The following is a 21,720-nucleotide window of genomic DNA, read 5'->3' as shown; positions in this document are numbered from 1 at the left end:
CAAAGGAGCGAAGTCACAACATAACATATAGAGTGTTGGAAACTTAGAACTGGTGATTTTCTTTCATTGATAAAATATTGAACTATTTACATAGTGATGGCGCACAACTTACAAAGGAGCTCATTCAATTTTGAGCAAAGAATAATGATACATCAAAAGGAAGAAAAAAGGGTAGCAGACTAATCCTGAGACGTGGCAGAATATTCGAAAAGGAGGCGATTTGACGGAGCAGACTGCAGGAGAACCCGCAGGCGGCTCGTAAGATGGTAGGTCAAGGTCCATTGCGTTGCCATCTCTGAGTCCTTCATTTGCCTAACAATCGAGGCCTGAGGGAAAAAGAAACGAATACTCTTAAATGATCATAAATGTAAGGTGAAGGAAAATGAGATGTTAACAATATCTGTAAAGTTTCTATGTTTTCACATCAATGAAAGCCCTACGTAAGGTGTTCATCCAATTTGAGAAGTAAAAGAATTAACAGCGGGTTGAAGAGTTTTACCTGAAGACGTTTCCCGAATTGGACTTCAACTTCTGTACAAAATGAAATATTGCTGGCTATGGATTTGAGAGGATCCACCGTAGGATCAACAGAGAGCAAACTAGGGATCTGCGGTGCATACACTAGCGTCCACCTTGCCTGCCCAAACTCTCCTTGCCCTTCTATTCTCGGCATTAGTTTTTCCAGTGTTGTAGTTGCAAGCTTTTGGAATGCGAGCTGCCCATTGTTTTCCAAGATGGACGCCGCCAATTGACTTTCGAAGACTCTAGCAGCCTATGCATATGGAAAAAAATGGATCAGATGAAAGTGCCTGAAAGTCTAGTAACTGAAAATTGACTCCCGCTAACATTTAAAAATAGCACCTCAGTAGGAGAGAGGGCATCCTGTTCCACAGAGCTAGTTGAGGTCACCACCAATTTGTCCTGCCAGTTGCTGGCTCGACTTTGAATCCTGAATTGCCACTCAGAACCTACCAGAACTAAATCTAGCATAGGATCTAGTCCAATTCCGGGCTCAAATTTCGCAATATTTAGATGCTCTTTTTTGAGCCTCACCTGCAATTTTGGGAAGTTTATGAGACGGAGAAAGAATAAGCCGAAAAACAGAGGAACCATGAGTTATGGATAAGCTTGAACTTCCCACGAGAAGAAATTTACTGTGTACTACAAGAACATAAGAAATAAACTGACTCACCTGAGTTGCCAAAAGATTTACATCACCATTCTCAAAAGTTAAGACGCCTCTAGGTTGTATCAATTTGGGATGAGCTGGGCCATTTAAATCAAGCTCTCCACTAACTGCGAAATTGAGAATTGGAGGATAAACTACTCTCAACTCTGGTCCTAGAGCAAGCTTTAAATCAGTAAGCTGAATATCTACGTTCGGTTTAATGTTCACTTGCTCCGTCTCCTTTTCACCTGGTTCAACTGCTAATCCAGAAAATAGAAGGTTAGATCCAGCAGAATTTGAAATTTTCAGACATCAACTTTACCAACTGTACATACATGAAATATTTGGTATGATTTAGAGTATCATGGTCGTAAGGTCACACAATGAATGAAGCTAAAGAGGCAGTGATGTCTTACCTGAGGGTTGAGAGAATTTTGTCCTCGAAGCAGCAGGTTGTGAACTGAAAAACCGTGATACATACCTTGAGGCAACTGCCCGATCAACACCAGTAGCCATAAGCCTAGACTCATTTGATGCCAATCTATTAGAAGCCGCCTCACTACCCTTATCATGTGGTAGATATGCTTCACCATGGCTCAATTTAATATTTCCAGAGATGTTTGGTTGCAATATAGAACCAGTTATCTGCATCTGAGTGTCAACCTGGGCACTGCAATCTTATTCAATACGTTAGTTTTCTTTGGGAGGCAAATAAAAGGAATATGCAGGCAAGACTACTAAGAAAACATCCCATAGAAGGGAAAGACATCTCTTTCAGAGAAAGGTTATCTCATTTCTTTTTTCTTCAGTTTTTCTTACTTTATTGTTCTACATTTTTTGGATTTGTACCAGAAACAAGAATATGAATCCAAAAGTTAACCTAGTTTCATGATGCCAATGAACTTATACTTTCATTTATTAGAAATTATAATACGTACCTACGAATATACTTTGCCCGTACTTCCAGAACTTCACATTTCAAGTCGATTTTATCTCCAAGGTATGCTTCACTGGTTCTAAGGGGCAGGTTTCCTTTTACAAACAGTTTTCCCCTTCTGCTTACCCTACCCTCCAATGAAGTGATGCATAACCTATTCGATTTCACATGAACTATGCCACTGAAGTTTGACAGTGGTTTCCAGAGAACTGGTGAGGAAATTGATGCCCTGTGGAATGATGCATATCCATCCAGTACTGGTTGTTCAACTGTGCCTCTTACCTATTTATATAAAATCCGCAGATAATTTTAAGCCCTAAACTGAAACATAACAGAGCAATTTTAAGAAAGAAACACAGTTTAACGAATCAAAGACATGCAAAAACTCCATATTCACTTGACCCACCTGAAGCATCACGGCAGCATCACCCTGAAGCCATTTAGCATAAGGAGATAGGGCAGTTAACAGCATCATGCCCCCATCTTCAATATCAACATCTATTCTGACTTCCCCTACATCTAGTAGGTTCCAGTTTAAACCTTTGAGGCCTTCTGCTAATCGAGTATTCCAACCTTCTTCATTTCGCTCTCTTGAAAGTTTCTTTTCACTGACATCATGTACAGATCCCCTACCTCTTTCCTTCACCCGACCTTCCAAACTTGCTCGACCTTTATCTTTTTCTGAATCTTCTTCCTCTGACATGTTATTCTGAACAAAATTAACAGGAACACTTCCTTGAATGTGAACATGCCCAATTCGGATGATTGGTTCAAATTTTGCATTGAACAGAAAACGACTGGTTGAGGTTAGAGAAGCAACAACTTCAGCTCGTTCAAGATCAATGCCCCCAATGGCACCATCCAGGAGCCTTACTTGCACATCGCATTCTGGTTTTGCAAGATTCCCTCTGAGATCACCTTCCATGTGCAATATACCTCTAATTGGTGCTAAAAATTTCCGTAAAGATTGAACCACATCAGTAGCAGAAGATTCAATCACCTGAATCACTGGAGGAACTAGACTAACAGGAAAATTTAGAACAGCAAAGTGAAGATTCGTTTTGGGCCCTAACAAAGTCCCATCTGCATGTATTGTAGCATTATCCTTCTGAATAAACATCTTTTCCAGGCGCAAACCATCATCATTGCTGTATGCACCAACTGCCAGAACTCGCTGAGTTTTGTATGTACCCCACTCCCAATCCTCGCCATGAAAATCAAATTCTGCCTGACAAAACAATACAATGATAAAACCAATTACCAGAGGACAAAGCCTACATGCCAAGAACCAAAGAGTAACCATGGAAGCTTAGTATTTCAAGTTTACTACAATATTTCCTAAGTTGGACTACCACAAATAAGGAAAAAATTATGCTTATTATCTCATGGGAAGGTAGTTTGTTCAACCGTAGATAGATCTAAGATTATCAAGAAGCAAGGTTCAAGTGGTCATCAATTTGTTATGAAAGTGCTCAGGAAGACCTCATTTTATTTACTACTAATTGTGTTCCAACATCCAATTGTCCAAATAGGGTTATACGTCTTTACAATTTGCAAGTTGAAAATTTGAACCCGTGCAGGAAATGAAAACATAATACCATGGTATCCCCATTGCCACCACCACTTGCATCAAGACAGCCATGCCAGCTACCTCTAAGCTCAGTTAAACCTGGAAGATTTAAGTCTTCTACAATAACTTCATTTGATGAAGCATAATGTCCCTGTATAACCTGAAATAATGGATGACCAACAGTCAAAAATACATAATGCCCCTCGCTCATCTCATTATGAAAAACAGAAGAGAAAATCATAACAAGGAATCAAATCCCAAAGTTGTGCACCAGCATCAAGTACTACAGCTTCAAGAAAGAAATGAACATATGGTGTTTCATCCAAAAAGTACCTCCAGTAGCTCTTTAAGACTTTCAGTATATAATCCCACTGACTGCAAACTCTGAATAAAGAGATCCTGCATGCAAATTTCACACAAACATGTCGAAAATGAGTTTTTCATTAAATTACTTTTCAGTTTATGTTTTTGGCTAGAATGGAAAGACGTTAATTACTCTGTGTACTTATTTCCAACTTATTTTAATGGAATACAACCTTTGACCTAGAATGAACAGCAGGATCTGTACTTCGAGAAATGAGTCTCGCTAGGGGAAGCATCTCAGCAACCTCAGCTCTAGGAACTTCCATTCTCATTCTCCACCTCCCCACAGAAGATATGGCACTTCCCAGATGCCCAGCCATTGCCCTTTCCAAGAAGCCACCCTTTTCCTTTCCAGCAGGGTTGCAGTCTCGCGAGCCCGGCAACACATATTCACCCTGAAGCTCATAACGGCTATTGCTTTGCTCCAGGACTGTTTTCTCAATAGTGATCTGTATAATTTATTAACAGGTACCAAAGTTAGACATGTCATACAAAAAATTTAGTTGTGAATAAGAAAGTAACATCACATCGAATCTTAAAAATAAGTGAAGAGAAATTATATTGTTTTTTACGGTATTTTACCAATTCACTTCAAAAGACTTTGGAAAAGCTCCATATAGTAGTGCATCTTTCATTATTGTAAATCTAAACTAGATCATTAAAACAAGAAGCTTGAAGCTCCTGGTGTTAGTTGATATGTGGATTATTTCTGGGATATTTACTAAAGCAAAGGCTGCAAGAGAATCAAGAACAGCTCGACTGAGCTAAAGGCAGACACAGATAACCATCAGGCGGAAAAGTATGCATCACGACCGTGGCATGAAAACAGCAACCAGCGTGGCTGGCATAAAACCAGTAAACACGCAGATAACCATCAGGCGGAAAAGTATGCATCAAGACCGTGGCATGAAATCAGCAACCAGTGTGGCTGGCATAAAACCAGTAAACATTGTGACAAAAAGAAGACAAATCATAAGAATAGCAGAAGTCAAGGTTACAACAGAAAACATGTGATTGGAGGGAAGACAATCTTCTCAAAAAAAAAATCTCATAGCAATGAATCCACAATGACAGATGAAAAGTACAAAAGCCTGGAGTACTCACAACATCTCCACTCCATCTAGCAGCGACATCAAGGGCTTCACCTAGCACTCCACTGAATTTCGGCCGAAGTATAGATAGCAGCCCATGACCTCTTCGTTTCTGAAGATTAAGTTGAATTTCTGCCTGAAACCAAATAACCAGCTAAACATTTCAGAATTGAAAAGCAACTGAGTAGAAACAACTTCCACAGAATAATCAATTTATGAAGCTTCAACTAAATTAGGATTTTTCATTAAGAATTGAAAAAAATTATGATTTCATTCAACACCACAACCTAGTTAAAATGAACATGTAGATAGAATGGATTAAAAAGAAAAAGAGAAAATAATTGGCATTATAATGCAGAATACCTAAGGAAAAAAGATTATAGATACGAGAAAAGCTTTGGATTGGTTTAAGTCATTTCAGGGTTTATTTTACCTACTTTTTCTCTTTTACATCTGAGAATTTCCTTGAACCGATGATTAAAGATACTGTGGTAAACTAGATGGTTAAATTGACCTTAAAACGTCCCAAAAATCTTACAACAACAACAACAACAACAAAGCCTTTTCCCACTAAGTGGGGTCGGCTATATGAATCCTAGAACGCCATTGCGCTCGGTTTTGTGTCATGTCCTCCGTTAGATCCAAGTACTCTAAGTCTTTTCTTAGAGTCTCTTCCAAAGTTGTCCTAGGTCTTCCTCTACCCCTTCGGCCCTGAACCTCTGTCCCGTAGTCACATCTTCGAACCGGAGCGTCAGTCGGCCTTCTTTGCACATGTTCAAAATCACCGGAGCCGATTTTCTCTCATATTTCCTACAATTTCGGCTACTCCTACTTTACCTCGGATATCCTCATTCCCAATCTTATCCTTTCTCGTGTGCCCACACATCCCACGAAGCATCCTCATCTCCGCTACACCCATTTTGTGTACGTGTTGATGCTTCACCACCCAACATTCTGTGCCATACAACATCGCTAGCCTTATTGCCGTCCTATAAAATTTTCCCTTGAGCTTCAGTGGCCTACGACGGTCACACAACACGCCGGATGCCCTCTTTCCATCCAGCTCGTATTCTATGGTTGAGATCTCCATCTAATTCTCCGTTCTCTTGCAAGATAGATCCTAGGTAGAGAAAACGATCGCTTTTTGTGATCTTCGCTAGATTGCTCCGGTCATTAGTGTGGATAAGTATATAAATGGATAGAGATAGGAAAGCAAACACAAGATGTACGTGGTTCACCCAGATTGGCTACGTCCACGGAATAAAAGAGTTCTCATTAATTGTGAAGGGTTTACACAAGTACATAGGTTCAAGCTCTCATTTAGTGAGTGCAAGTGAATGATTTAGTACAAATGACATTAGGAAATATTGTGGGAGAATGATCTCGTAATCACGAAACTTCTAAGTATCGGAGTGTGGTGTCGTCTTGACTTGCCTTATCTGTCTCATAGGTAGATGTGGCATCTTCTCTGGAAGTACTCTTCCTCCATCCAGGGGTGGTATCTTTAACTGGTGGAGATGCACAAGGTAATGTATCAATTTCACTTGAAGCTTACTTGTAGTTTCAGGCTTGGTCAAGCGCGATACAAACCATGTAGTAGGAGTCCCCCAAGTCGCCGAGCTAGGGGGTCTGCTGAAAGAGGTGACAGACAAGGTAAGCAATCAGAGCTCCGACTGATTGTTCACCTTCTCCCCATCTTGCAGCAGCATGAAGGATAAAAAGAAGAAAAATGAGAAAAGATGATATGAGATACTTTTGCTTTTGAAGAAGTAACTTTCCACAGGCTTATTCTTGAACTGAGCTGGAGGGTTTTCTGGTTTCCTCCAGAGTATAAGGCCGACTGAAGAATTTGAGGGTCAAAACAAGTCCATCAAATCTAGAGTACGTTCCACCCTGCTGATATGGGATACTTTTGCTTTTGACAGAGTAATGAATGTATCGGCACGTGTGCTGTTACGCTTGTCTCCACATGCTTCCTTGTATCCTTCGCACTTGCCCTATCTGTTCCTCAAGCAGATGCGGAATCTTCCCTGGAAACATAAGATGTTGAAGATGAGTACTCGAGAGCAATGCCAGGTAAGTAATCAGGTAAGGGGTTCCAGGCAGTCAGTTCTTGGCTGGAAGCTTGATTCCAAGTGCTGACTGATTGCTCTCTTTCTCCTTGTCTTGCAGGTAAAAACAAGGCCAAAAGAAAAGACAGGGAAAAAGCATGATATGGGATACTCTTGCTTTTAACCCTGATGATATGAGATATTCTTGCTCTAGTATAGCTTGTTTGCAGAGGTATTATCGGGGGGAAAGAAAGCTGAATATTTTGAAAGGCTTCGTTGGGAGTGCCCTCTCAGATATGATGAAGGGTTGAGCATTTTTGCAGGTCTGCCTGTCCGTTGGGGATGGAGGTCGACATATATAGGAGTCTCCCTAACAACAAGTAGTAATGCTATTCCTTTACCCTGCTTGGTCATAGCACGGTAGTGGGAGCTGCCAGTTTCACATGTTTTAACTCTGTCAGAGCACTTTCAAAAAGTGGTCTGTGGTATCTGGCTCTCGAGATTCGGAGAACGATGCCTCTTCGATTTTTGAGAAAGCAATCATGCTGGGGGTATGACTCTCGAGATTCGGAGAGCAGTGTCTCTTCGATTTTTGAGGAAGTAATCATGTTGGGAGTCTGGCTCTCGAGATTCGGAGAGCGGTGCCTCTTCGATTTTGGAGCAAGCAATCTTGTTGGGAGTGTTGTCTCGAATGTGAGTAAAGGTTGGGCATGTTTGCTAGTCTACCTTGCCACGAAGCACAAAGGTTGACACACAGGGACTTTCCAATTATCCAGCAATGGTACTGTTCCTTTACCCTCTCTTCGATTTTGAGAAAGTAGTCATGTTGGGAGTCTGGCTCTCGAGATTCGGAGGACGGTGCCTCTTCGATTTTGGAGCAAGCAATCTTATTGGGAGTGTTTTCTCGAATGTGAGTAAAGGTTGGGCATGTTTGCTAGTCTACCTTGCCACGAAGCACAGAGTTGACACACAGGGACTTTCCAATTATCCAGCAGTGGTACTGTTCCTTTACAGTTGTGGGTAATAATATGGTAGCTAGACCTTCAAAATTTATGTGTCTAAACTTTTGTTAGTGCTGTTTCTTTGCTATTCTTTTACCTTTCTTGGTCAGAGCGATGTAGTGGGAGCTGCAAGCTTCACGTGCTCAACTTTGGCAGAGAACTTTGGCAAAGTTATTTGTGGTACCCATGAGCTATTGTTGCGTGTGGGAAGTGGGTGATTGAACAGTAAGATTCATGTGCTTTCTACTTCATCAGAAGTCTTTGACAGAATGCCCATAATTTCTGCAAAGCTGAGTGTGCGTGTGACAGGTGCTGACAAGGCTAGAAAAGTAGGTGCCTCTTCGATTTCTGAGATCGGCCCTCGTGGTCTCTGAGCAGCCCAGCTTTTGAGAAAGCGAGCGCCTCTTCGATTGATTCGGAGAACGATGCCTCATCGATTTTTGAGAAAGCAATCATGCTGGGGGTCTGGCTCTCGAGATTCGGGGAGCAGTGTCTCTTCGATTTTTGAGAAAGTAATCATGTTGGGAGTCTGGCTCTCGAGATTCGGAGGGCGGTGCCTCTTCGATTTTGGAGCAAGCAATCTTGTTGGGAGTGTTTTCTCGAATGTGAGTAAAGGTTGGGCATGTTTGCTAGTCTACCTTGCCACGAAGCACAGAGGTTGACACACAAGGACTTTCCAATTATCCAGCAATGGTACTGTTCCTTTACCCTCTCTTCGATTTTTAAGAAAGTAGTCATGTTGGGAGTCTGGCTCTCGAGATTCGGAGGACGGTGCCTCTTCGATTTTGGAGCAAGCAATCTTATTGGGAGTGTTTTCTCGAATGTGAGTAAAGGTTGGGCATGTTTGCTAGTCTACCTTGCCACGAAGCACAGAGGTTGACACACAGGGACTTTCCAATTATCCAGCAGTGGTACTGTTCCTTTACCCTTGTGGGTAATAATATGGTAGCTAGACCTTCAAAATTTATGGATCTAAACTTTGTTAGTGCTGTTTCTTTGCTATTCTTTTACCCTTCTTGGTCAGAGCGATGTAGTGGGAGCTGCAAGCTTCACGTGCTCAACTTTGGCAGAGAACTTTGGCAAAGTTATTTGTGGTACCCATGAGCTATTGTTGCGTGTGGGAAGTGGGTGATTGAACAGTAAGATTCATGTGTTTTCTACTTCCCCAGAAGTCTTTGACAGAATGCCCATAATTTCCGCAAAACTGAGTGTGCGTGTGACAGGTGCTGACAAGGCTGGAAAAGGCTGGAAAAGTAGGTGCCTCTTCGATTTCTGAGATCGGCCCTCGTGGTCTCTGGGGAGCCCAGCTTTTGAGAAAGTGAGCGCCTCTTCGATTTTTGAGATCGGCCTTCGTGGTCTTTGAGCAGCCCAACTTTTGAGAAAGCAAACGCCTCTTCGATTTCTGAGATCAACCCTCGTGATCTCTAAGCAGCCCAGCTTTTGAGAAAGCAAACGCCTCTTCGATTTCTGAGCAGGCGCCTCTTCGATTTCTGAAGCTTCGTCGAGTGCAGATTTTTATAGGGGCTGGCATTAAGTTCCAAAGCACACTTGAATCTCCACCAGTAGAAGCTTCATTCTTCCACTTCTAAGATCTTGATTTGTCCGACCTCTTCTCTCTTCAACACCTTTGAAAATGTCTGGCCCCTCCGACCGTCGTTTTGACTTGAACCTTGTTGAAGAGGCAGCCCCGCCTTCTCCAGACAACATATGGCGCCCATCCTTCGTCTCCCCTACTGGTCCTCTTACCGTTGGGGATTCCGTGATGAAGAATGATATGACCGCTGCGGTGGTGGCCAGGAACCTTCTCACTCCCAAAGATAACAGACTACTTTCCAAACGGTCTGATGAGTTAGCTGTTAAGGATTCGCTGGCTCTCAGTGTTCAGTGTGCAGGTTCTGTGTCTAATATGGCCCAACGCCTATTTGCTCGAACCCGCCAAGTTGAATCATTGGCGGCTGAAGTGATGAGTCTCAAACAGGAGATTAGAGGGCTCAAGCATGAGAATAAACAGTTGCACCGGCTCGCACATGACTATGCTACAAACATGAAGAGGAAGCTTGACCAGATGAAGGAAACTGATGGTCAGGTTTTACTTGATCATCAGAGATTTGTGGGTTTGTTCCAAAGGCATTTATTGCCTTCGTCTTCTGGGGCTGTACCGCGTAATGAAGCTCCAAATGATCAACCTCTGATGCCTCCTCCTTCTAGGGTTCTGTCCAGTACTGAGGCTCCAAATGATCCCCCTCCGGTGCCTTCTCTTTCTGGGGCTCTACCGACTGCTGAGACTTCTCCTAAGCAACCTTTGTGAAGGCTCCCTCTTGTGTGTTTATTTTGACTCATGTATATGTACATATTTGTAGCTTATCGGGGATATCAATAAATAAGCTTTCCTTCATTTCAACGTATTGTGTTAAATACACCAAAGCCTTCTTCGCTAAGTTCTTTGAATTTTCTTTTGTTAAAGCTTGTATGTTGAAGCTTTCTGAGTGGAGCATGTAGGTTGGGGTAGTGTTCCCTTAATTTCCCGAGTGAGGAAAACTTCTCGGTTGGAGACTTGGAAAATCCAAGTCACTGAGTGGGATCGGCTATATGAATCTTAGAACGCCATTGTGCTCGATCCTGTGTCATGTCCTTCGTTAGATCCAAGTACTCTAAGTCTTTTCTTAGAGTCTCTTCCAAAGTTTTCCTAGGTCTTCCTCTACCCCTTCGGCCCTGAACCTTTGTCCCATAGTCGCATCTTCTAATCGGAACGTCAGTAGGCCTTCTTTGCACATGTCCAAACCACCGTAACCGATTTTCTCTCATCTTTCCTTCAATTTCGACTACTCCTACTTTACCCCGGATATCCTCATTCCTAATCTTATCCTTTCTCGTGTGCCCACACATCCAACGAAGCATCCTCATCTCCGCTACACCCATTTTGTGTACGTGTTGATGTTTCACCGCCCAACATTCTGTGCCATACAGCATCGCCGGCCTTATTGCCGTCCTATAAAATTTTCCCTTGAGCTTCAATGGCATACGGCGGTCACACAACACGCCGGATGCACTCTTCCACTTCATCCATCCAGCTTGTATTCTATGGTTGAGATCTCCATCTAATTCTCCGTTCTTTTGCAAGATACATCCTAGGTAACGAAAACGGTCGCTCTTTGGTATTTCTTGATCTCCGATCCTCACCCCTAACTCGTTTTGGCCTCCATTTGCACTGAACTTGCACTCCATATATTCTGTCTTTGATCGGCTTAGGCGAAGACCTTTAGATTCCAACACTTCTCTCCAAAGGTTAAGCTTTGCATTTACCCCTTCCTGAGTTTCATCTATCAACACTATATCGTCTGCGAAAAGCATACACCAAGGAATATCATCTTGAATATGTCGTGTTAACTCATCCATTACCAACGCAAAAAGGTAAGGACTTAAGGATGAGCCTTGATGTAATCCTACAGTTATGGGAAAGCTTTCGGTTTGTCCTTCATGAGTTCTTACGGCAGTCTTTGCTCCTTCATACATATCCTTTATAGCTTGGATATATGCTACTCGTACTCCTTTCTTCTCTAAAATCCTCCAAAGAATGTCTCTTGGGACCCTATCATACGCTTTTTCCAAATCTATAAAGACCATGTGTAAATCCTTTTTCCCATCTCTATATCTTTCCATCAATCTTCGTAAGAGATAGATTGCCTCCATGGTTGAGCGCCCTGGCATGAACCCGAATTGGTTGTCTGAAACCCGTGTCTCTTGCCTCAATCTATGCTCAATGACTCTCTCCCAGAGCTTCATTGTATGACTCATTAGCTTAATACCCCTATAGTTCATGCAATTTTGTACGTCGCCCTTATTCTTGTAGATAGGCACCAAAGTGCTCATTCGCCACTCATTTGGCATCTTCTTCGTTTTCAAAATCCTATTGAAAAGGTCAGTGAGCCATGTTATACCTGTCTCTCCCAAAAGTTTCCACACTTCGATTGGTATATCGTCTGGGCCTATTGCTTTTTTATGCTTCATCTTCTTCAAAGCTACAACCACTTCTTCCTTCCGGATTCGACGATAAAAAGAGTAGTTTCTACACTCTTCTGAGTTACTCAACTCCCCTAAAGAAGCACTCATTTCATGTCCTTCATTGAAAAGATTATGAAAATAACCTCTCCATCTGTCTTTAACCGCGTTCTCTGTAGCAAGAACCTTTCCATCCTCATCCTTGATGCACCTCACTTGGTTTAGGTCCCTTGTCTTCTTTTCCCTTGCTCTAGATAGTTTATAGATATCCAACTCTCCTTCTTTGGTATCTAGTCGTTTATACATATCGTCGTAAGCCGCTAACTTAGCTTCTCTGACAGCTTTCTTCGCCTCTTGCTTCGCTTTTCTATACCTTTCACCATTTTCATCAGTCCTCTCCTTGTATAAGGCTTTACAACATTCCTTCTTAGCCTTCACCTTTGTTTGTACCTCCTCATTCCACCACCAAGATTCCTTTTGGTGTGGGGCAAAGCCCTTGGACTCTCCTAATACCTCTTTTGCTACTTTTCGGATACAACTAGCCATGGAATCCCACATTTGGCTAGCTTCCCCCTCTCTATCCCACACACATTGGGTGATTACCTTCTCTTTGAAAATGGCTTGTTTTTCTTCTTTTAGATTCCACCATCTAGTCCTTGGGCACTTCCAAGTCTTGTTCTTTTGTCTTACTCTTTTGATATGTACATCTATCACCAACAAGCGATGTTGATTAGCCACGCTCTCTCCTGGTATAACTTTGCAATCCTTACAAGTTATACGATCCCCTTTCCTCATTAGAAGAAAAAACGTCCCAAAAATCTTAAAGAAAAAAATTGGCCTTGCAACAAAAGAAATAAGGTCTGTTTTCCTTTTATTTTTTAAGGCTTTGTTAGGATAAACATCCATGTAATAAAACATTTGTGCAGGTCTCTGAACCATTCTTGACAGCCATCTCATAATGATCGAATGTGCACTCATTATGAGTAAGGAGAAGAAATGGGGATTCGAAAACATTTAAATCTAGAATGCTTGCTAGCTTGCCTTCTGTATTGTTCCACGGAGTGATGCCAACTCCAACTCATCCAGTGGTAACTGGCGTATCTATAACAAATGCAAAGACAATAAAAAAGAAGAGTCAGTAGACAATTTGCTGCTAATAAGCTCAACTAAAAAGGACTTGCATAGGAAAAACAAAGAATATTCTGCAGAAATACAGGTACCTCCAAGTTAGCAGAATGAAATGGCTGGAAGCAGATGTTTGCTTTTAGTTGCCCCTTTTGAAGTAAAAAAGATACCAACTTCCCGCTTTGAGAATTATCCTCACTATTAGGCTTCAAGGGCCCAACAAACTCCACTACAAGACTTTCATCTGGCCTACCAGTGGCATCCAACTGCCAGAAAGATCTCATATTTCAGAAGGAATTATAAGAAAGAAAAATAAAATATAATAGGCCATCAATATAGTTGATTAAGTCAAACTCTTCTTTTAGCCATATCTAATGACATAGGTGATAGGCCTCACTAACAACAGCATTAATAAAAAAAATCCCTAGTTGAATCATTTATCAAAATTCCATTCCCCAGAGCATAGGAACACAAAAATATGCAGCAGAAACGTGTCCAAATACTCGACTTAGGCATGGGAATGCCAAATGCAATATAATCAATTTCAAACTTGAGAAATTTGCTCTCTAAATCTTGAGCATGCAATTTAATAATAAAAATACTCGCAGACATGTATTTTTTGCTCAAGTTACCAAGAGCTTAGATGGAATATAATTATAAAGCTTAGTACCAGTTATGCTCTACAATGCAAAATATCAGGAATCCAAAACCATAAAATATACGAGTCAACATGTTAATTTCAAAGGTTATATTGGCAACATTGACGACAAGACCAGTTTAATATCTTCAGCTCGATTCCAAGATAAACCAAATGTGCAAGGTGTCAAGATTCTTTGCATTACCTTGACATACTCACGGGACAAACTCAATGATCCAGCCAACTGAGGCGCCAACATCAACTGATTCAATCTAAGACCTGAAATCGAAACCTCTCCAACAAGGCTCTCTGTCTTTTCTTTATCTGTCATCTCCACAGGTAAATTATTTCTCTCTAGACCAAAATCTTGTCCATTATTAACACTACAAGGCTTTAACACCTTGCCTTGAAACTTGATCTTGCCTGTTGCTTTCAAATGCATAGGTTTTGGAGAATCGAAAGGATAAGGAGATACCCAGTTAAAAAACTCAAAATTATGCATACGCAAATCCAATTCAATTCCCTCAACAACAAATGGCATTGCATTCTTTGCATAACCATCACTTCTGTGCAAGCATACTTCGTCAGTGTAAGATGTTTGAACTTTCGAAGACAAATCAAAAGCAGCAGATGAAGAATTAACAGTAATGGAATCATGTGAGATTATGATATCTCCTCGAGCATCACTAAAGGACCCTTCAGCTTTTGGAGCTGTCCATTTAATGTCACACCTCCTAGATTAAGAAAACAAAGCAAAAAATTGGAAAAAAATCTTAGTGAACCTGAAGAAATTGACTCTAAATGCAGATTATCATCAACATCATGTATATTCTGATGAGCAACCATAACAAAAGGCAGATGGGGCAAATAAGCAACATCAATAGTTCGTGATCAACAGTTAAGAGGGTAGACACAGAAATCTTACGGTCTCAACAGCGAACCAGAAATTTTTGTCTCTCCATTTAAAGCCCCTAACTTGAGTGGCATTAGTTGAAGGTACCCAGGTATATATCGATGCAGAATTTTATCAAAACACAAACTTCCAGAGAAATTCACATCCATTGATGTATCATCAACCTCACCCTAAGTATAACACCACAGAGTTAATTTTCAAAATAGAAATGTTAGAGTGCCACATTAAAAATAAGAAGTTACAAGATTTAGCTTGATAATAAAGCTGGGAAACACTCGAACTCGAGCGAATTGAACCCAATTTAAACTCGAGCCTGAATAAATCTAAACCCATTGTGAAGGTTAATTAGTTTAGAGGCCATGTTGACTTTCTAACCTAAGTTGCACCCCTACAAATAGTAAAATATCATGCTGTCCATGGCAAAAATGAAACCCCAAAACTAAAGTACGAAAGTCAAACAAACACCAAAAACTTCTGGGGTCACAAAGATTTATATTCAATATGAAAGCTAAAGCAGCTATAAAGTTGAAGATAGCTTAAAAAATCTCCCAGAAATATAAACTTAATGAGCATGCTGAAGTTACCAAATAATCACCGTGGAGAGAAAGAGGGGGGAACTAGTTTGCTAGTTTAACGACTCAGTAAAATGATTCTACAAAGCTTGGCCACAATTTTAAACAAAAACATAAGTGTATACCTCTGGGCAAATCCAAGCATTCCCTGCCCCTCGAATTTCACCACCATCTACAAGGCTAGCTCTTATTCCATACAAATCAACAACCTATAGAAAATACAGAATAAGCTTAGAAGAATATAGATGCAGCGGCATGAGATGAAGAATCATCACACAGTTGGACATACACATTTAGTTGCTCATCAAAAACTCATACACATTTAGTTGCTCATCAAAAACTCATACACATTTAGTTGCTCATCAAAAACTCATACACATTTAGTTGCTCATCAAAAACTTACACAGCTCTCAGTGTTATAAGTGAAATTGGCCGATAAGCAGGAAAATGGTACACGATCAATTGCTGCTACTGCACCAGCTTCCTTACTTTCCAAAACTGCTTCACATGCAGAGGACGGAGGAAAATCAGCAACTGGATGAGATATCCTTCTAGAGACCATTCCACTTCCCACAAATATAGGTGCATCCAGTGGACCTTGACAGTTAAACACAGCAGTCACTGAACCAGCCAGCTACATGGGGGGTAAAGTCAAAGAGATACGTAAATATGACGTATATCACCTCATATATTATCACTGCATTCTTTCTTGTGGAAACTAGGCAAGAAACTAATGCACACAACATTATTACGTGATTTTGGGAAAAATAATAGCAGGGGAAAACATGTACAAATGGCTAATAAAAGTATTTGACAGAATTCAGAAGAAAAAAAAAGTAAAATCGAACTTAAAAGTGAAGGGAAAAAATATATATAAGCATATAAGATTATAAGATGTGGTTAATATGATTTGCATCAAGTTACTAGCCGAAAATCAGCTCTTCAAACGCTTGAGAATGCCATTGTATTGGCCAAAGTATGAGACTCATACCGAGGCTTTTAAGAGAATTCTATTTCATTTAACTATTATCAGCCAGAAGTTCTGTTAAGGCTGTTGTGCTGTTTTCAATAAATGTTTTGCAAGCCATGATTATCACATGCGAGCCGGCACTCTAACATAGATAATGTGTTGATATAGGTTCAAAGGAAAGTGCCAGCTTCATATCCATGTCAGAGTGTAGCACTTCTGTTTATGTTTGGACCTTCCCTTCTAAAGGAGAAATCATAGGTTCTACCATCTACACATGGTGGGACCAGGGAGAAGCTTGCATCTACACTGCAGCTTAGTATTTCCATTTTATAACACAGGAAAGAATAAAAAGACAGATACATGCGAACAGACAATCAGATGCAACATACAAAACACACACATACCGGAAACAAGAGAGGTTTCATTTTGAAAGTTTTCATCAAGGAATTTACTTCCACGCAAGAAACCTGGAGATGAAAGTTCGTATGAAAAGATTACTAACTGGATGCAGTATTGTTAATAAAACAAAAAGGAACTCAATAAGACATTTCGTGTTGCCAGTTCAAGCTCAAATTAATTGCCTGTTATTAAACTTTTCCAGAAGCATCTCCAAGAACATACCTGACACATAAGATGAAACTCTCCTTCCTCAGGATGAATGCCAAAATCTCCAGAAGCTTCCAAGGGAATATCACCAAACCAGCCACTTGCATTGTGTAGGAATATTTGTTGGCCACGGAAACATAAGCTTGCTGAAATATCCTGCATAAAAGAGACGCAGGGCACAGAACAAGAACAACTTTTCAGATTTCAAGGACAACATGACAGACTATAAACATGAGGGATGGTTTCAACCATAAACCTGTTGCATGATCAGAGAACCATAAAGTTATCATGTTTGCATAATGTGCTGTTAGAAACAGTAACATGCAAGACGACAAGTATTATTATAAAAGACCAATGCCCTGGCAGATCGGGCAAAATGCATCATAACACACTCCATTAAGCCGAAAGTATTTGGAGTCTGGACAGATTCAGTTTGTTGTGATATATTGAAACCGGAAGTAATTCCTTTTCTAGGCAACCTACCAAGTCTATTTGAAGGGGGAAGGAACATCCACGCAAACAAGCATACTGTATCCATAAAGGTTTAAAAAATAAAACAAAAACATATAACCGAGACATACAGAAAATGATGATGGCGCATCAATTGTTTGAAAAGCCAACCCTGTCACATCAAGCTGTCCATGAAGATTTGGAAATGTTTCTCCATTTGACATGCACAAGTGAACCTGAAAAAGTGAAAGTACATATATATCTCAAAACAAACAAAATATAATAACAATGAACTTTTTTTTCTCCAACGTAATGTCAAAAGAGAAAATACAGTTGAAATGTGACATCTTGAGATTTCAGATACACACAATTTTATATAACATTAAAAAATAGGAATAATCAACAAGCAGAAATGGCCACAAAGAATGAATTCATGTAATTACTTAAGCAACAGAAACAGTATAACCCATTCAGGGCACAAACTGGAGAAGTGCCACCATAAAATTTTATAATGGAAAAAATATAAAGTATACATTGGAGTTCGAGAAGCACCTCACCAGTGGCTCTTCCTTTGGACCAAATTATTGGAATTTCTAATATCCTTTCAAAAAGCTGCAGAAGAAAAGACAACCAGCACACAAGGCACGTGAACCAACTTTGTAACCTCATATTGGAAACACAAAGGTGTTGACAATCTCAATTAAGTGTCATTTTATTTTGTAGTGTCTCCCTTACCGGAACAAACAAGTTGGCAACTTTTAAGTTGGCATGCCATTTCTGTTCAACAATGTCAACAAAAACATCCGTAGACAACCAGCCACCATCTTCAGATATGTTTTCAGATCTCCACATCTTACAGTTTCCACTAACTTGAACGTGAGCCCGACCATAGAGATTTTGAAACTTCACATGTCCATCGACATTCTCCATCTCTCTATAAACATTGTATACAAAAATCATAAATGCTCAGCTTAATGCAAAATTTATCTTGTCATAAACTTTTTCTTGCATAAGATGATGCATTATCACTATACACAGACTATATATTTTCCACAGGGAAAACATCTTAAAAGATGAGTGATCCTAATTAGTATAGTTAGACCTCTATCCAGTATGTCAAAATTGCAACGACAACAAGTTTTTCTATGTAAAACTGAGCACAACAGTTAAAAGGACAGCCAGCTCCGCCACATAAGTAAATCATTTTTATGACAAGAGCCAGCAAAAGAATTATGTTTTTGCTTATTATAAAGAGTAAAACAAGAAAATATATAACAGAAGTGGCTCTACCGAGGTTCCCTATCGCCATATGCAAGCAGCATCAATGTTCCTCCTTTGAAATGAACAGAATCTAGTGTAACTGGAAGTATCTTCTCAAAGCCTTCAGACTGCACAACACCGACCCCGTCAACAAGTTCTGCAACAATATCTTCAACTCTGGGGCCCATAGACATCAGCTTTTGAATGGGTCCAGAGAGAAAGGCTAATGGCTCTGCTGCATACCTAGACAAGGAGGACAAGCCTAATTTCAGGCTTAGGGGCCAGATAGGAACTTGATCGTATGTAGCAAAATTTGAATTCTGCGACATCTGACCACTTTGCCCCTCCGATATCTCATCACCGGTATGCTTATTTACATCATCAACTCCAAAATCCTCTTTTACGTTACCACTTTTGGTATTAGCTCCTGCAACATTTTCAGCGGATGGGAAAGTTTTACCGGATGTCCCATCTCCAGTAGACCTATCTAAAGTCATAGGAAGTAGATCTTCTATGAAATTAGAACTACTTAAATGACTGTTGACGTTCTCATTTTCTTTAAGAGGATGGTCTGCTGAATCTCCATAATGTTTTCCATTGTGGTTATCGTCACTTACAGTTTTTTCACCAGTACTTGTGATAGAAGCGTCAGCATTAGTATCAGCCACATTGTTGAACAAATAGGTGTCAAAGTTCATCACATCATAACCTCCAGATGACTGTGAAGGCTCAGACTTCTGATGAAATAGATCCTGAAAATATGCAAGTGCCCTTGCTGCACTGTACCCGAGAATTCTTCTTTTGGCAGTAATACCGGAAGTAGAGATATCACTCCCATAACCCTTCCTTTTAAATTTGTGCTTTTTAGGCCCCCTTATCAATCTGGACCAAAATTTAAGCCCTAACCCAGGAATTTTGACACCCAACGATTTCTCCAAATCTGCATGCTTTATTTCATAATCAACACCTGTGTCCATGCAATGATCCCTCCAGTACATCTTTTCATCCATGCACGGAAATGACTCAGAACTTGTTAAATCTACTGAATGGCTATCACCTTCCTTCGAGTCATTTACATTTGCAGGACTAGAACCCTTGTCAGTAACAATGTAACCCATCTCTGCAGCTTTTTTTGCCGCTTCATCTCTTTCTCTTTCCCAGCAAGCAGCTGCTGCTTCTCGAGCAAGCCTTCGGATTTTGGTTCGATGATCAATTCCCTCTTCGTTAGATAAGTGCCTCTGTAGACCACCTTCATTTGAGGGTATCCCTAACCAAGAATAATCCTTCTTCTGTGCAACCAAGACCGTCGGATGCAACAAAACTGCATCAACCACAATCCTTCCCCTCCTCAGACTTGCAAAAGGACGAAGCCGAAGTTTCATAGATGGGACCTCACCACAAGAAAATTCCTCATTATGAGGCCCAATTGAACAAGAGTCCAGTGTGACGCTCAAAGGCGATAACCTCCGAACCTTACCAAAAACAACTTCACGCTGAATATATTCACTGAGTACTGAACAAACAGAAGGCAAAAGCTTGGCTTCAATGAAACCCTTGGCTTTTAATTGCCCATACCATACCAATAAGCATACACCGGATATGGTGGCCAAAAATACAGAGCACCTAATTAAAAGCAACCCCTCTTCCAACAGATGAGACAAAGACCACGTCAGAGCCTTGCTTTGAGAAAAGGGCTCTTTAACACATTGCACCTTCATCCCATTTTTTAGCTCGAAGGTTCTCCTTAATAACTCCACATTTTTTCCCCAAAAATGTGAAACCTTAATCGCTTGAGTAATCCAATAGTTCTGCTTTTCACATACACACCTGCGAGCAGCCCTTTTTCCCGTACGCCCTCTGTCCCAACAAATGAATTTTCCATTGTTTCTACCATTTAAAGAGCTGTGTAGTGAAACCCCAAGAAATGGGCAGTGGAGTTTTCCGCTCATTATCTTCCCTTAAGAAACAGCATCCAATTGCAAGTCATCTGCCAGGGGCCAAGAAGCAGCTCTTAGTCCCCTAACAAATCAGAAAATCACGAAGCGCCAACACATTTTAACCCTATGGAAACAGATGTTGATTTTCAATTAAAAATCCACACCAAACCCAAAACAATCATCAAATCGATAGAGAGTAAATGATATGATAACGGATTTGGAAACACCGAAAGCTAATCGCTACCAATGGACATTTCAGTTACTTGTTAGCAGAGTAATACTAAGACATTTTCCAAGTAAACAATCACAGTGGCCAGTAATTCGAGTAATAAATCATTCATCAATCAAACATACATATCAATTTCCTCCTCCAACACCCGAAAAGCCCGTAAAATTGCGAGTTTTAATTTGATTAATTCACTAATTGATAAAAAATAACAGCCCTAGAACTGGTCGTCACTCTCACTCAGGAGCAGCAGAGAACCAAATGCCTACAGTTAACAGAGCTACTCTAAAGCCAAACGTGTTCTTTCACTGCCGGTTTCGAACCCGAAAAATGCAGAATTTAATATTTTGTATTCAAGTTTTCAGTTTTCGGAAATGAAACGCAATAGTTTGAAGACAATCGAACCTGGAGTGACGAAATGGAACATTGCACAGGTATGGTATTGCTTGCTTCCTTTGGTTTCAGGCTTTCAGTGTTGCTTGAGAGAGAGAGAGAGAGAGGAGAAGGAGAGAGAGAGAGGGAGAAGGTTTGCTTGCTTTTTTTTATGCTTGCTTGAATTGCCGGTTTATTTGTTGTGTCTAGTTTTTCCGCTTCTTCTTCATGGAGAAGACAACTGGGGAAGAAGGGAAGGAATAAGAAACAGTCAGAAATGCCACGGTGGAGCACCTGAAATGTCAGAAATGCCCTTAACCAGCGGGGTGTACCAGGTTGAATAAGAAACAGTCCCTCTCAAGTCTCATACATTACCAAATTACCAATCAATATCACTCTTTGAAAATAAATTATGATAATTCCAAGACACTATTGCCATTACTGAAAATTGAAAACGCTTTTGGTGAAAGCA

The 21,720-nt window shown here is 40.5% G+C and overlaps 1 protein-coding gene across 2 annotated transcripts; it reads right to left on the bottom strand.

Moving 5' to 3' along the window:
- Window positions 1-40: 40 nt before the first annotated feature.
- On the bottom strand, window positions 41-21,409 carry LOC103400231 (protein TIC236, chloroplastic). 2 transcript variants are annotated; one of them, XM_070814046.1, is made up of 24 exons: window positions 21,282-21,409; window positions 18,744-20,774; window positions 18,189-18,387; window positions 18,006-18,065; window positions 17,585-17,689; window positions 17,019-17,159; window positions 16,802-16,864; window positions 15,831-16,061; window positions 15,553-15,636; window positions 14,868-15,025; window positions 14,148-14,676; window positions 13,401-13,571; window positions 13,222-13,281; window positions 5,143-5,265; window positions 4,212-4,487; window positions 4,009-4,074; window positions 3,704-3,835; window positions 2,512-3,333; window positions 2,107-2,387; window positions 1,585-1,838; window positions 1,193-1,428; window positions 862-1,053; window positions 500-772; window positions 41-326 (listed from the first exon to the last, which is right to left on the bottom strand). In XM_070814046.1, exons 2-24 carry the CDS (start codon window positions 20,660-20,662, stop codon window positions 180-182), a joined length of 6,522 nt encoding a protein of 2,173 aa, XP_070670147.1. In that variant the 5' UTR covers window positions 20,663-20,774; window positions 21,282-21,409; the 3' UTR covers window positions 41-179. The 2 variants fall into 2 exon arrangements, with proteins under 2 accessions (XP_070670147.1, XP_028949954.1); XM_029094121.2 differs by having other exon boundaries at window positions 1,193-1,425.
- Window positions 21,410-21,720: the final 311 nt, after the last annotated feature.

Source organism: Malus domestica, chromosome 15 (genome assembly GCF_042453785.1).
Source record: "Malus domestica chromosome 15, GDT2T_hap1".
Taxonomy (NCBI): domain Eukaryota; kingdom Viridiplantae; phylum Streptophyta; class Magnoliopsida; order Rosales; family Rosaceae; genus Malus; species Malus domestica.
Note: the sequence above shows the minus strand (reverse complement) of the source record. Positions and strands in the feature narration are given on the sequence as shown.